At 35.8% G+C, this 12,127-nt stretch overlaps 1 protein-coding gene across 3 annotated transcripts in view; it reads left to right on the plus strand.

Moving 5' to 3' along the window:
• The first annotated feature begins 1,316 nt into the window (after nucleotides 1–1,316).
• Nucleotides 1,317–12,127, plus strand: part of Mic26-27 (MICOS complex subunit 26/27) — a 65,317-nt gene continuing 54,506 nt past the window's right edge. Inside the window, exon 1 of one of the 3 annotated variants that reach the window (XM_081769470.1) lies at nucleotides 1,317–1,639. In XM_081769470.1, coding sequence (XP_081625596.1) covers nucleotides 1,403–1,639 — 237 coding nt within the window. In that variant the 5' untranslated portion in view covers nucleotides 1,317–1,402. The remainder of the gene's footprint in view (nucleotides 1,640–12,127) is intronic. The other 2 variants (XM_081769472.1, XM_081769471.1) reach the window with 2 other exon arrangements.

Genomic DNA, 12,127 nt, shown 5'->3' on the forward strand with positions numbered 1-12,127 from the left:
CTCTGATACATCTTGTGGTTAACTTTCAGATCAATGGTTTGATATACATACATATACAAAACAAGAGAAAAAGAAAATTATAGATTTAGTAAGAACAAAGTGATAGAAACAAGATAATAGTGTTCGTTGGAATACATTTGCACTCTCATTCATACGTACTCTACATGTGTATGACGATATACCGCCTTCTTTGGAACATACCGTGTGTCTCTCCGAGTCACTATGGATCACGGGTCGGCCCAGGTCACTTCTGGTTATAAATCTGTCATAGGTCATGGAGCAACGCCCTTACAAATCTCTTGGGGGCCCTGAGACAGGTGAAAAATTTAGGGGCTCAGTTGCAGGAGAATTTTTGTCGGATCCCAGTCAGCAAGTTATTTTTTCAGATGTAACAGTTGAAGCTTGAGCCACTTGCCAGAAGCCATAACAACGGTCCTCTTTATTGATGTATATACAAGTATATGTTTCTCCGACTGGTTGTACAACTATTCTTTCCTTTCGGCTCCTTGCTGCAACAATGACTGTCCCTCTCCTTCTGGGGCCATAAACGGAAAACATCATTAAAGCAGAACAATCCAGCTTACTAGATCTTTCAATTTCAACAAAGAGATATTACATATATGCTGAGTTGCACCAACCGAGGATTAATTCGTGCATAGAGATCAAACTAAAATTAATCATCGAAGTGTGTATAATGTGTTGCACCAACACTGATCTGAAGATTATATCGCCAAATCGTCGGATTAAGATTAACGATCGATTGGTGCAACTGAGCAATAAAGTGTTTGATAATTATCTTTCGATGATGTGTTGACCAATTTTGCCGTTGTTCCAGTGACTCTTTTAGCATTCTGCACTCAGGAGTTGAGCCTAAGCTGGTTATCTGCAAGATATTGTGTATTGTACAATGGAAACTTTTAATCGTTTCATAATAATATTTGAATGAGTTATTTTCTGAAAATTGGTTGTTCTGGTTAAGTTGTCCTAAAGTAGATCTGCGCCCAAGGTACCAAGATATGGAATTCCTTTCACAAGAAATAATTCATAAGCTAGTACGAGTGCATTTCGTGGTTAAAAAGTACATCGAACAGGAATTCATGTATACATCCGTAAACTTGGATAGCGCGATTATTTCTTGAAGAAGAGTTGTCTCCTTTCTATTTGTTTCTATGAACCTCAAAAATCATACAATAATCATCCATCATGGTGGACTACTCATCGATATAAAATTCCGCTTTCCTTATTGCTTATATCTAAAATATTAGCTCTATGACTTTATACTAAATCAAAGCACAGAATATTCGAAAATTTATTCTGTGTCAAAAATGTAATAATATGTAGATTTTTTTTCGGACCATCAAAATTTATTAGTATATTTTTTACTTCTTAATTATTTCACATTATGGCTGAATGTCCGCCCGTTGACAAAAAATATGCTTTTTCAAAAAAACTTGATGAGCAATTGGCTACTGATGAAAATGAAGATGGTACAATACAATATACAGGCGGCAAAAGGATGAGTTCCGAAGAACGAAAAGCATTGAAAGAATATTGCAGGCAAAAGTACGCAGAACCTGAATGTGTAACACGGCACTTCTGTCCAGGAATATTGTATTCAGTAGGAAACGGTATGATAAACGTAAGTAAATGTTGAACTTTATATATAAATACAGTAGGGCGTCGAAAATCCGAACTAATTGGGACTACAGATAGTTCGGATTTTCGAAAATGACCAGGAAAATGCCATTTAGGCTTAAATATACTGTACGGTATGCTCTTTTATCGATACGGTGGTTATACAGTACATACAGTAATTATAATACCGTACGTAAGACTATTTACGTTTAATGTTTCTGAAAAACCTGTTCGTACACTAAATTACACTGTTCTTGTAACTCTCACTTAAAACTTAACTTTTATAGACCTAAGGGAAAATAAAAATATATATGACAAATAATTACATATTAATAAGCTTTTGTAAAAACATTGACTTCACACACACACACACACAAAACTCAGTGTACTGTCACTAGCTCTTAGGGACGGCGTTCGGATTTTTGACGTCCGGATTATCGACGTCCCAGTACTTCAGTTTTCTAAACGTAGAAGCTCACTAATCCAAACATAAACTATTTTACATAGGCTACTCAAGAAAAATTATGTTAAAGATTTGAAAACTAAAGCTAAACTGAATTTGTATTGTGATTAATAGGGTTTCGATTTCTATGACATGTCATATTTTTATCCTGAAATCCTAACATCCATTTATATGTCTAATTAAATATAAACACATTTCTGACTCGTAAATATGAAAATACGATTTCCATTTAACATATAAGTGAATATTTGCACTATAATTCATACTTGGGTCTAAAATGACATAAAAATATATGTTTGAACAAAATTTAGGCTTATTTCACTTATTGTTAAGAATTATACTCGACAGTATTGACAACGAGGTTATTAAAAAAATCTATCTTAGAAATATTTTGATTTGTGTAACGAAATGTGAAGGAATATTGTACAGTATGAAGTGTAAGACTTCTTGATCTGATATAGCATCAACCACTTTGAAAAGAGAAATCGTCACCTGTCTGTCTCTTTCTGCAGTTTAGACTTCGAGGTGCCCCTCTAGTTTTAAACCTTCAAAAAGACATTTAAAACATAAAAGAATTGTTAGGTCAGGTTAATTTAGATTTGGTTAGGCTAGGTTAGGTTAGGTTACCCGGTAAGGCTTTAGTTAGACTAGAACAATGACTGGACTCAGTTCTCATAGAAGCTTCAATTATCACTTAAATTAGTAATCCATGGTTCTCATCTATATTTAATAGATTATCTTCATTATTCTTACATAATTCTGTAAAGTTCAATGCGGAAATATCACATTCACCGCTCCGATTTGCCATCCTATACGGCTACCATGCTGCCGAATCATTGAAACCTTCCGCGTCTTACAAACCCACGTCTACATACAGTGACTCACATTAATATTCGGACACTTGCATTTTCTTAAAAGTAGGAAGGTTTATGAAATAAATTAGAGCCGTGTGAGTGAAAAAAAATAGGTATTTAGATATTCATATATTTACAGAAAGAAACGAAGTACAAATACGGTGTCTTGAACGAAAGAGGCAGAAAGAACTTACAGATACTGATGACACTGTGTATTTGCAGCGTCACTTTAATATTCGGACACCTACTACATATAAGTTTTGTGTGTGTTTTTTCTTTCTCACAAACGCTTCACTAGTACTTAGTGGGAAACCCACGACGTTTCATGACTTCCTGTAAACGGTTGGACATGCTTCCAACAAGTTTGTTGGTAGAATGGGGCGATATGTCATCCCTTGCTCCGCGGAGAGCCCTTTTGAAATCGTCTCGTGACGTTACTTGTACCCGTTTGACCTTATGCTGTAGCTCTTCCCAAATATGCTCTCTAAGGTCTCCAAGGGTTAAGGTCGAGACTCTGCGGTGGTGTTTCAAACACTTTCGGACAATTATACAGCAATCATTCGCGCACCACATGCGCTTCATGCTTCGGGTCATTATCCTGGTAAAATTTAAACATCCCCATAATTCCTAATTTTTCAACACTTTGGTGGAGATTTTGCCAGAGAATATTCAAATAAACCTCCTTTGTCATAATCCCTTCAACAAACACGAGTTCTGCCTCTCCCGATGCAAAAATATACCCCCATACCATCACACTTCCTCCTCCATGCTTTACGGTAGGTTGAAAATTTGCAGGATCTAACTCTGTATTTGGCTTCTGCCACACAATTACCTTGGCATCGGACGCATGGAGATTGAATTTTGATTCGTCCGTGAATAACACGCCATTCCATCAAGTTGCGGGCTTCTCAATATGAACTTTAGCGAACTTAACTCTTTTATCTTTGTTAATTTTACTAATAAAAGTACTTTTTTCTAGCTATTTTCCCATTAAACTCTTCACTTCACAACGTTCACCGCACAGTTTCAGGATGCGCTGTCTTCCCTGTGTCTTCATACAGCTCTACTGTTCATTTCGGCGCACTTATTCTGGAATTTGTTTTCACTTTCTGAATCAATTTGCGTTTCTCTCCATCATTCAGTTTCACAGGTCGACCCTTTCGAGGCTCTGACTCGACCTAATCCTCTCTATTAAGTATTTGCACAATGTCAAAACGGTGCTTTTGCAAATATTGAGTAGATCTGCAATTTCCCTGTACGATAGACCTTTCGCATAGTGAAAAATTACTAAATGCCGTTGCTTAAACGTTGTATTTGGTCCCTTCCGCCCCATTTTCCTTTTATGCTTTCTCTTGGTCACACTAATCACTCATAAACGAAGCAGGTATACATGTCCTGTCTCGGGACAACTTAAACTGCAACTGGAACTCTTCCGCTGTCTCGCTTACTATTGATAAACAAACGTCAAAACAACTGTCCGAATATTAAAGTGGCGTCCAAAATACGATATATTGTAATTGCGTGCTCATAAAGTAGACTTAATTTGCATAATTTAATTAACTGATAGCATATTTGTTAGATCAAATCATTGCCTTTATGCTTGTTTTCCGTTGGTTTCCCATTTATTATTTTTTTTCCATGTACAGCAAGCAAATTATGTGTAATATCTATGGTGTCCGAATATTAATGTGAGTCACTGTATCTTTTCTCATATTAAACTTAACTTTACTGCCAAACTTTCACACTAAACATCACATCATTTCGTACCTCATTTCTCGTGTAAATTTCCCTAAGTTTTATAAAAAAAACGGAGGGGTATCTAAACTTAACCCCTTTCTCCTCCTCTGCAGTGATACGTAAGGTCTACTTTCTTTGTTGCATTTTGGGAAAAGTATTTCGATTCACATTCGGAAGAGACTTTAAATATCTACATAACGAATGTAACTAGCACTATGGGAGCACTGAAATCCTCATTGAGCATGATCGGGAATGTGAATCCGGGAGAACTTCCCCCGAGCCACTCCCTGAATTCATCGCTGAAATTATAATATATTTTTAACACTGAGTGAGTGTAGCGATTTTCTCCGAGAATGGGGGGACATTTGTTTGAGGGTTTTTGTCTGAGGAAACCTGCCATCGCTTACTATAGTTTGAAAATGTCTAAACTAAATTGATCTTGATAGTTTGTAGTTGAGTGAATTTTTAGGTTCTAGTTGGTCATTTTAAGTACATAAATGCATGAATATTTTCAGATTTAGGTGATAGAAATCCTAGCCTTAGTGATGAATCTTCGATTTTTTTTTTTTTTTTAATTTTCGTTTTGATGGGACCGCGGAGTAGATATAAACTGCTCACTCTGGTACGTGTGGTCTCTTGTTAGATATCAGTTTACTTCAAGTGAGTCTTATAGTGGACGAATACTGTGCGCGTGGGTTTTCTCGTTGTTCTCCTGTTTCCTCTCAGTTTTTATTTCATTCATTATCATCGTCACTGTCTCCCTTAGCCTTGGAGCATAAATTGGACGTTAAACTAAATACACTTCTTTCGACTTTATAGAAAATTAATTTACCTCTTTTTAAGATTATGCGGATTTGCTTATTTACAAGATAATTGTTACATCGTCCTCTAATATCTTCATCAGATGTGCTGGCAAGAGAAGATTCCTATCTTGACTCATTGGGTAGAATAGGGGCGCAGCATGCAGCACCTGTAGTAACCTAAATGAGCTCTCGTTTGTCGATATCTTTTATTATCATTCTATCAATTGTAGGATGCGCCTACTCTCAAACTGGAGTAGTCAGGTTCATTAGGGAGCGCCAGCTCTCTAGCAAACAACAACTGATCATGATACTAGTAAAAAGTGTACACCCTTCTATAAATCTCTATTTGCGCTTTTTATACTATATAGTGTGTGATTTATGACGTTGAGTCCAAAAAAAAAAACTATTTTAAAACATCCGTCCATGGCGTTACGAGAAAAATGACCTCAAAGTTCGGATACGTTTATAAACAATTTCTTTGGATTCAACATCCTCAAATTAGTATTGATAGTGCAATTAGAAATGTATCAAACTGTGGGCACTTATACTATTAGCACAATTATAGTATCACATCAGCATAAAAAGCATATCATAAGTATCAAAGCAGTATATGATACTTGTATCATATTTGATACTCAATCATATAAGTAACAATATGATACATATATCAGTATATGATAACTTCCATATCAGCATCATACCAGTATCATAAGTATCATATCAGTATAAAAAGCGCAGTTAGAAATTTATCCAAGCGTAGGATAAATTACTAGTGCCATGATTGGGAGTTCTTTGGAAGTTTTAGTCTTTTCCTCAAATTTTCAAATTGTTTGGTCTATCTGAAAGTGATGTTGATTATTGGACACTAGTTCCTACCCAACCGGTAATTCACTCAAAATTAGTACAACTTTTATTATATTTTTCTAATTACATACTACAAGTGAAGGCGTATTATTGCGTGAAAAATAAGGATTAAAGTTACATATCTTTTCGTATTCTCCAAGCACCTAGTGCTTCTCCAATTGGACTACAATTACTACTTAGTATTCACAACGATGTTCATTGGTGAGATGATTGTCTCAGATACTATCAGCTTATTATTGTTGCACCCTCATCCAGCGGACTGAGGGGGTTGGGCAAAGAGGACAGCTTCATGTATCATTCATTTGATTATTATTCATTTTTCACGTTCCTTGCCTGCCCTCGTAGTTGCAAATACCACAGTAGGACATATGGGTTTTTGGTGGGAGTCTTATAACAGAGTGATCACTAAATGTTTCCCTCTGAGATAGATGTGCAACATCCCGTCCTGTTTTGTTTGAGTTCAGTGTCTTCATTGTACTTTGTATATAAAAACTGTAAAATCGAAAAAAAATTATTAATAACTGAAAAATTTGTCGTTTTGAAAGTTCTTAATTATTTGGTGTTGCGTTTTTGTTAATACCGATATTTATTTTTCTTTCGTTTCTCATTTTGATTTCGAGGTTTCTGTCGACAGGAATAGTGGTTAAGTATTCATCCAGTTCTCCTTGATCACGTAGGCCTCACGCTGATCCTTCGTTGAGGGTGTGCCTATAGAATTACTCATTGGTCAAAGAGTAGCGATAGTTTTCTGTGTGAACTCTCCGGTGTTATGCTGTGATGATCATGCTCATTTTTAAGGAAAATTCAATACATAAGCCAACCATTTTTTAAAACTTCCTCCAGGTCGGACTATCCCTGGAAGAAGTCCAAAACACAAGAGCATTTGCAGGGTAATTCTAAGAATAAAGACTTGGTGGAAAAGGCAAATGTTGCAACTCCAGTACTTTGTTACTTTGTTATTATGGTTGTATGGCTGTATGAAGTGTGATTTAGTAACATTATTGTCTAAGTCAGAATAACCATCTGTCTTTCGCTGCTGATGGCTTCGTGTACTTTGAAAGCCCTAGATTGAGGTCACGTCTAGTAAACAAAGCCATACAAAATAAGTTGTAACTGATTGGTTAAGTCCAAAGTAGTCTGCTAACGGCAAATTGAAATAAACGTTAACTCTACGAGCTTCCAAATCAACGTGGGCAAACGAGTGGGTAGAACCAGGTCGGGAGCAACAGCGTCGAGAGTATAAAGGTATAAGTGAAAGTGCCAGTAGCGAGTCTAAGCTTCCGAATGGAATTAAGAGCATGTCCCATTTTGTAACTAACGAAATTATTATATACACTGCTGGACTGGTAAGAAACATTAGAAAAATAAAAATGGTACATGGTTTGGTAGAAATGATCAACGTAAAGCAAACTGAGATGCTACTTAAATTGGAGTGCTTGCAATACTTCGCGTCTTCGTAAACTCCCCCGTCTACTAAAAATTATTTGCCGAATAATTTCGTGTTGAGATCTTCTAAATACCATTGGTAAGGAGCAGTGGCGTATTTACCATTTTGTTTCGGGGAGGGCTTTGCTAACTTTCTTCTTGGAAATGTGAGAATTCTGTAAAATATTTCACTTACTTTAATATAGTAAATAAAAATAAAAGCCCCCTAAATACGCCCCTGGTAAGGAGATTAAACTTGAACTATCATATCAACATATAGAGCTCAGATTAAAATTAATAAGCAGTTGAACTGTTTTCAACTCAGTCGCTGATTCTTACTTTTAGTTTCCTTGTGCTTCCGGAACTCGTTAACGCAGGATATTACCGACTGAAAGTTCGACGTTGCGTGTCTAGGCCTCTTAGTTGAAGCACTTAGAGGATAAAGGTGTTGTGTAACAAATTGAATATGACAGGAAAATTGACTTTCATAACTCTGTCCTTTAACATACCACCTTCATCGTTTCTAAATATGTGCACTCAAACGAAAACTCGCTAAATACTGTGTTATGCAGCAAGATTAACGTATGAGACGTGCATGAAAAGCCAGAATGCAACGTTTCAAAAAATGTAGCATAACCCCTTTATCCTCTAAACGCTTCTGTTGCTTTCAATGTCAGTATTTAGAGCACAACATGACATCGAGTAGTGCGCATTATTTGTGGGCCAGGAAAGTCATGGTGCGTAGCGTTTAAAGCGACAAAGCCCTCTTGTTTCAACCGTAGGCGTAATCATTCTGCTTAATCTGGAGACATCCACCAACCTCTTAAAGAGAAAAGCATATCGCAGAGCTTATGGTTGTCGAAATGGTTTTCGCTGCCGGTGCTGAACATCATCTAAAAGAGAGAGTTCCAACGTCTCTTTCTCCTCCGTTTGTCTGTGTTGTTGCTATTTCTCGTAACTCTGTTTGTAATCCGTAATATGAAGTTTCCACGCAAACTGAGCTTTCAGGATCTAAGAGTCCTGAACCGAAAAACTGTCATAATTTTATATCCTAAACTCTCTAAAACACTCCGTGTGCATAAAGGTGGTCACTCGCCATGTATTGTTGGCATCAAGTTAAGCCAGCCTATTTGTTATTGTCTTAATGACGTATCCACTACCAGAAAAAAATAAAATCTCCAGAAGTTTGCGTGTCACTTTTGATTTCACTGAAATCGAACATGATGGACCACAAATAGATGGATAATGAGTGGACTGTAATAAGTTTACGAGGAAAAGTTCGGCTTAAACTTTAAGTATGGTGCTTCTACAGTAGAAATGTAATTCTATATTGAATATTAACTTCCGAAACAAGCTCTGATTCCCCTTCAGCAAAGTCAAAAGGGGCTCGAATTCGAAGTTTTCTTAAGGAACTGGAACAACTTGAAACTGACCATTCATGATCACATAACAAAATTTACAGGTGTGATAAGCATACTGATTGTCGCACTGATAGTAGTGTATCCATTGGTGTACTCCCTAGTTTTCATTATCCGGGTATTAACATAAACTCACATTTTCAAGCAGTTGCAGAGCAAACTTTCTTCTCTTTACTGATCACTATGTGTTCATTATACTTTTCTCGTCTTTAAGCCTTTTTGATAGCAGATCTAATAGAACTTTACAATCAACTAAGTCCACTAGCGTTGATTGTCGGAAATCTGAAGTCGTATCGTCCAACAAGGCCGCTCAGTTATTTCACGAGCCTCAGGCAAACTTTTTGTGAGTGTTCTCAATATTAATAAAATCACTTTGTAAAAACTTTTAAAAAGATAATTTTTCATAGGCTACCGACATTTGACGAGGTTAACGCTGTTATGAGCGACCCTGCATTGCTTATGGAGATACATCCGAACTGACAGGTAACGAAATTCCTTGATCACTGTGAGATGCTTATCCTTAATGCTGTCAGTTCTACTCACTTCTCTACTTGGTCCGTTATCTATTCGTGCATATACATTCTCCCAATGTAGTGTTCCCTTTGGGGTTTTCTACACGTAGAGATGGATCCAGATACTTGTAGCAGTAATCATTCTCCATTTAACCGAAGTTCTGCGTGTTACGAATCATATGACGCCAAGCATGTTTAATGGACAAAGTTTAGAGACTTGAGTGAGTTTTCTCCTGACAACTTGAAACTATTTACCGATGTAGATTTATTTGAGCAAACTATTATCGATACTGGCCATAGTTCTTCACCAGAATGTGGAGGCAATGGTCCAAAACAACGGAATCCATGCTTGTCTGCTGAAATCCTTGGTGCTAATCTGCATCATTGGTGTGATCAAGACACTTTTAATCGGTATGTGACTGCTGAGAATGTTCGTACACATGTTAGATATCTAATTACATCTTTGAAATACCAAAGATAAAAAGACTACTTAACGTCTCTCAGATGTCGAACCCCGAGGAATACTGTTTGGCAACGGGTGCGCTTCGTAAATGGCAACTAGTAATGTTATGCTTTATTATACGTGGTACTGGAGATCAATCCCACATGTTGGACCGACATTTTTCTTTTATCCCTGGCTCTATACGATATTAGATCGAGTTGAATCGCTTTCGCACTCGTACCGACAACCTTTTTAAATTTCTGTAGCACCAACACTGAATGTTTTAATGTTATTTTCGCGGTTCTCGAATTAAACCTTTGTCTTAAGTAAGTCGTTTAACACTAACAGAGATTGATTCATAATTTATTATAAGTTGCACAACGTCTCGAGGAATTCACAACTTGCATTATTGCACCTGTTTAGTCGGATCTGGGCAAAGGGGACATTTCAATCTAAATGGCGTATGATCCCTACTTCCGCCAAGTGAGCTTGTTGGGGACGAACACCTGTGTGTGGGTTCTTCGGGTTCTCCAGTTTCCTTCCATTTTTTTATTCCACCATTTCATTCATTTCTCATCATCACCGTCTCCTTTATCCTAGTCGGCATATCCGTAGGACGTAAAACTTAAATATTACATTTCATTTTTATTGAGATTTCAGTAGAAATGTTTAGGAGAATTAGCATCTAAACTCACAAAGGAACAATATAGAGAAACATTAGATTGCTTATAAAATGATCTATTAGATTCAGTAATTAAAGAAAGGTGTGTTCCTGTATGATTGAGTAGATTCAACTGAAAACTTAGAGAAAGAATACAATCTCCAAAAGTTCCTTAATAAACTTACTAAAACTCATGTAAATGATAAAGACTACGAACATGCAGAAAATGAATGGAAATCATTCGATAATAAAAACCTTGAAGATATACTGAATTTCGTAACAAGTCAGAAGTTTTAATTCTAGCAGATGTACTTGAGAATTTTAGAGATGTATGTTTAAAAGCATATGGATCAGATACTACTTTGTATTATACAGCACCTGGCTTACCATGGGATTCGACATTTAAAATGACTAATATTAAACTAGAAACATTAACTGATTATGATAAGATAATAATGATAGCAAAGGCTATAAAAAGTGGAATATCTAAATGCGTTAAAAGATACGTAAAAGCAAATAACTACATGTAGGTTTTAATAAAAGTAGGTGTTCAACATATCTAACGTTTAGATAAAAATAACTTGTGTGGGTGAGCTGAGTAAAAAAACACCTTTCGAAGACTTTAAATGGATTCATGCTCACATAAATATAATAAATATTCAAGACGACTCTGAAACTGGTGACATATTAGAAGTTGATTTAGAATACCCAAAGAATTTACATAACAAACACTCAGATTTTCTTGCCATCAGCTCCAGAAAATAAGTGTTCGCTATCATCAAAAAGATCAAAACTATTAAGAACATTTTATAATAAAGCTGTATATTATTCACTATTAGAAACTTAAAGCTGTATATGTCACTTGGAATGTAATTAAAGAAGATGCATAAAGTATTAGAATTTAAACAAACATTGGTTAAAGAAATATATTGATTTAAATTCGGATATGAGAACAGAAGCTAAATCTAGTTTGAAAAAAGACTCATAAACCCATGAATAATTCTGTGTTCAGTAAAACTATAGAAAACATTAGAAAGAAATGTATTACCTTAGAATGTGATCTAAAAAGTAGAGAAATTAATAGCAAAACGAAAATTTGATTAAAGAATATTATTACGGAATATTATAATACATATGAAAAAGGAACAATTAGCATTTAATAAGCCAATATAGAGGGTATGAGTGTATTAGAATTATCAAAACTGTTAATCTATGGCATTCAGGATAATGTTATTAAGCCAAAGAATGAAAACATTATACACTCATGTTATATATGATACTGGTAGTTTTATATATGAAATTGAGACAGATGA

Source organism: Thermobia domestica, chromosome 8 (genome assembly GCF_964235325.1).
Source record: "Thermobia domestica chromosome 8, izTheDome1.hap1.1, whole genome shotgun sequence".
In the NCBI taxonomy this organism is placed as follows: domain Eukaryota; kingdom Metazoa; phylum Arthropoda; class Insecta; order Zygentoma; family Lepismatidae; genus Thermobia; species Thermobia domestica.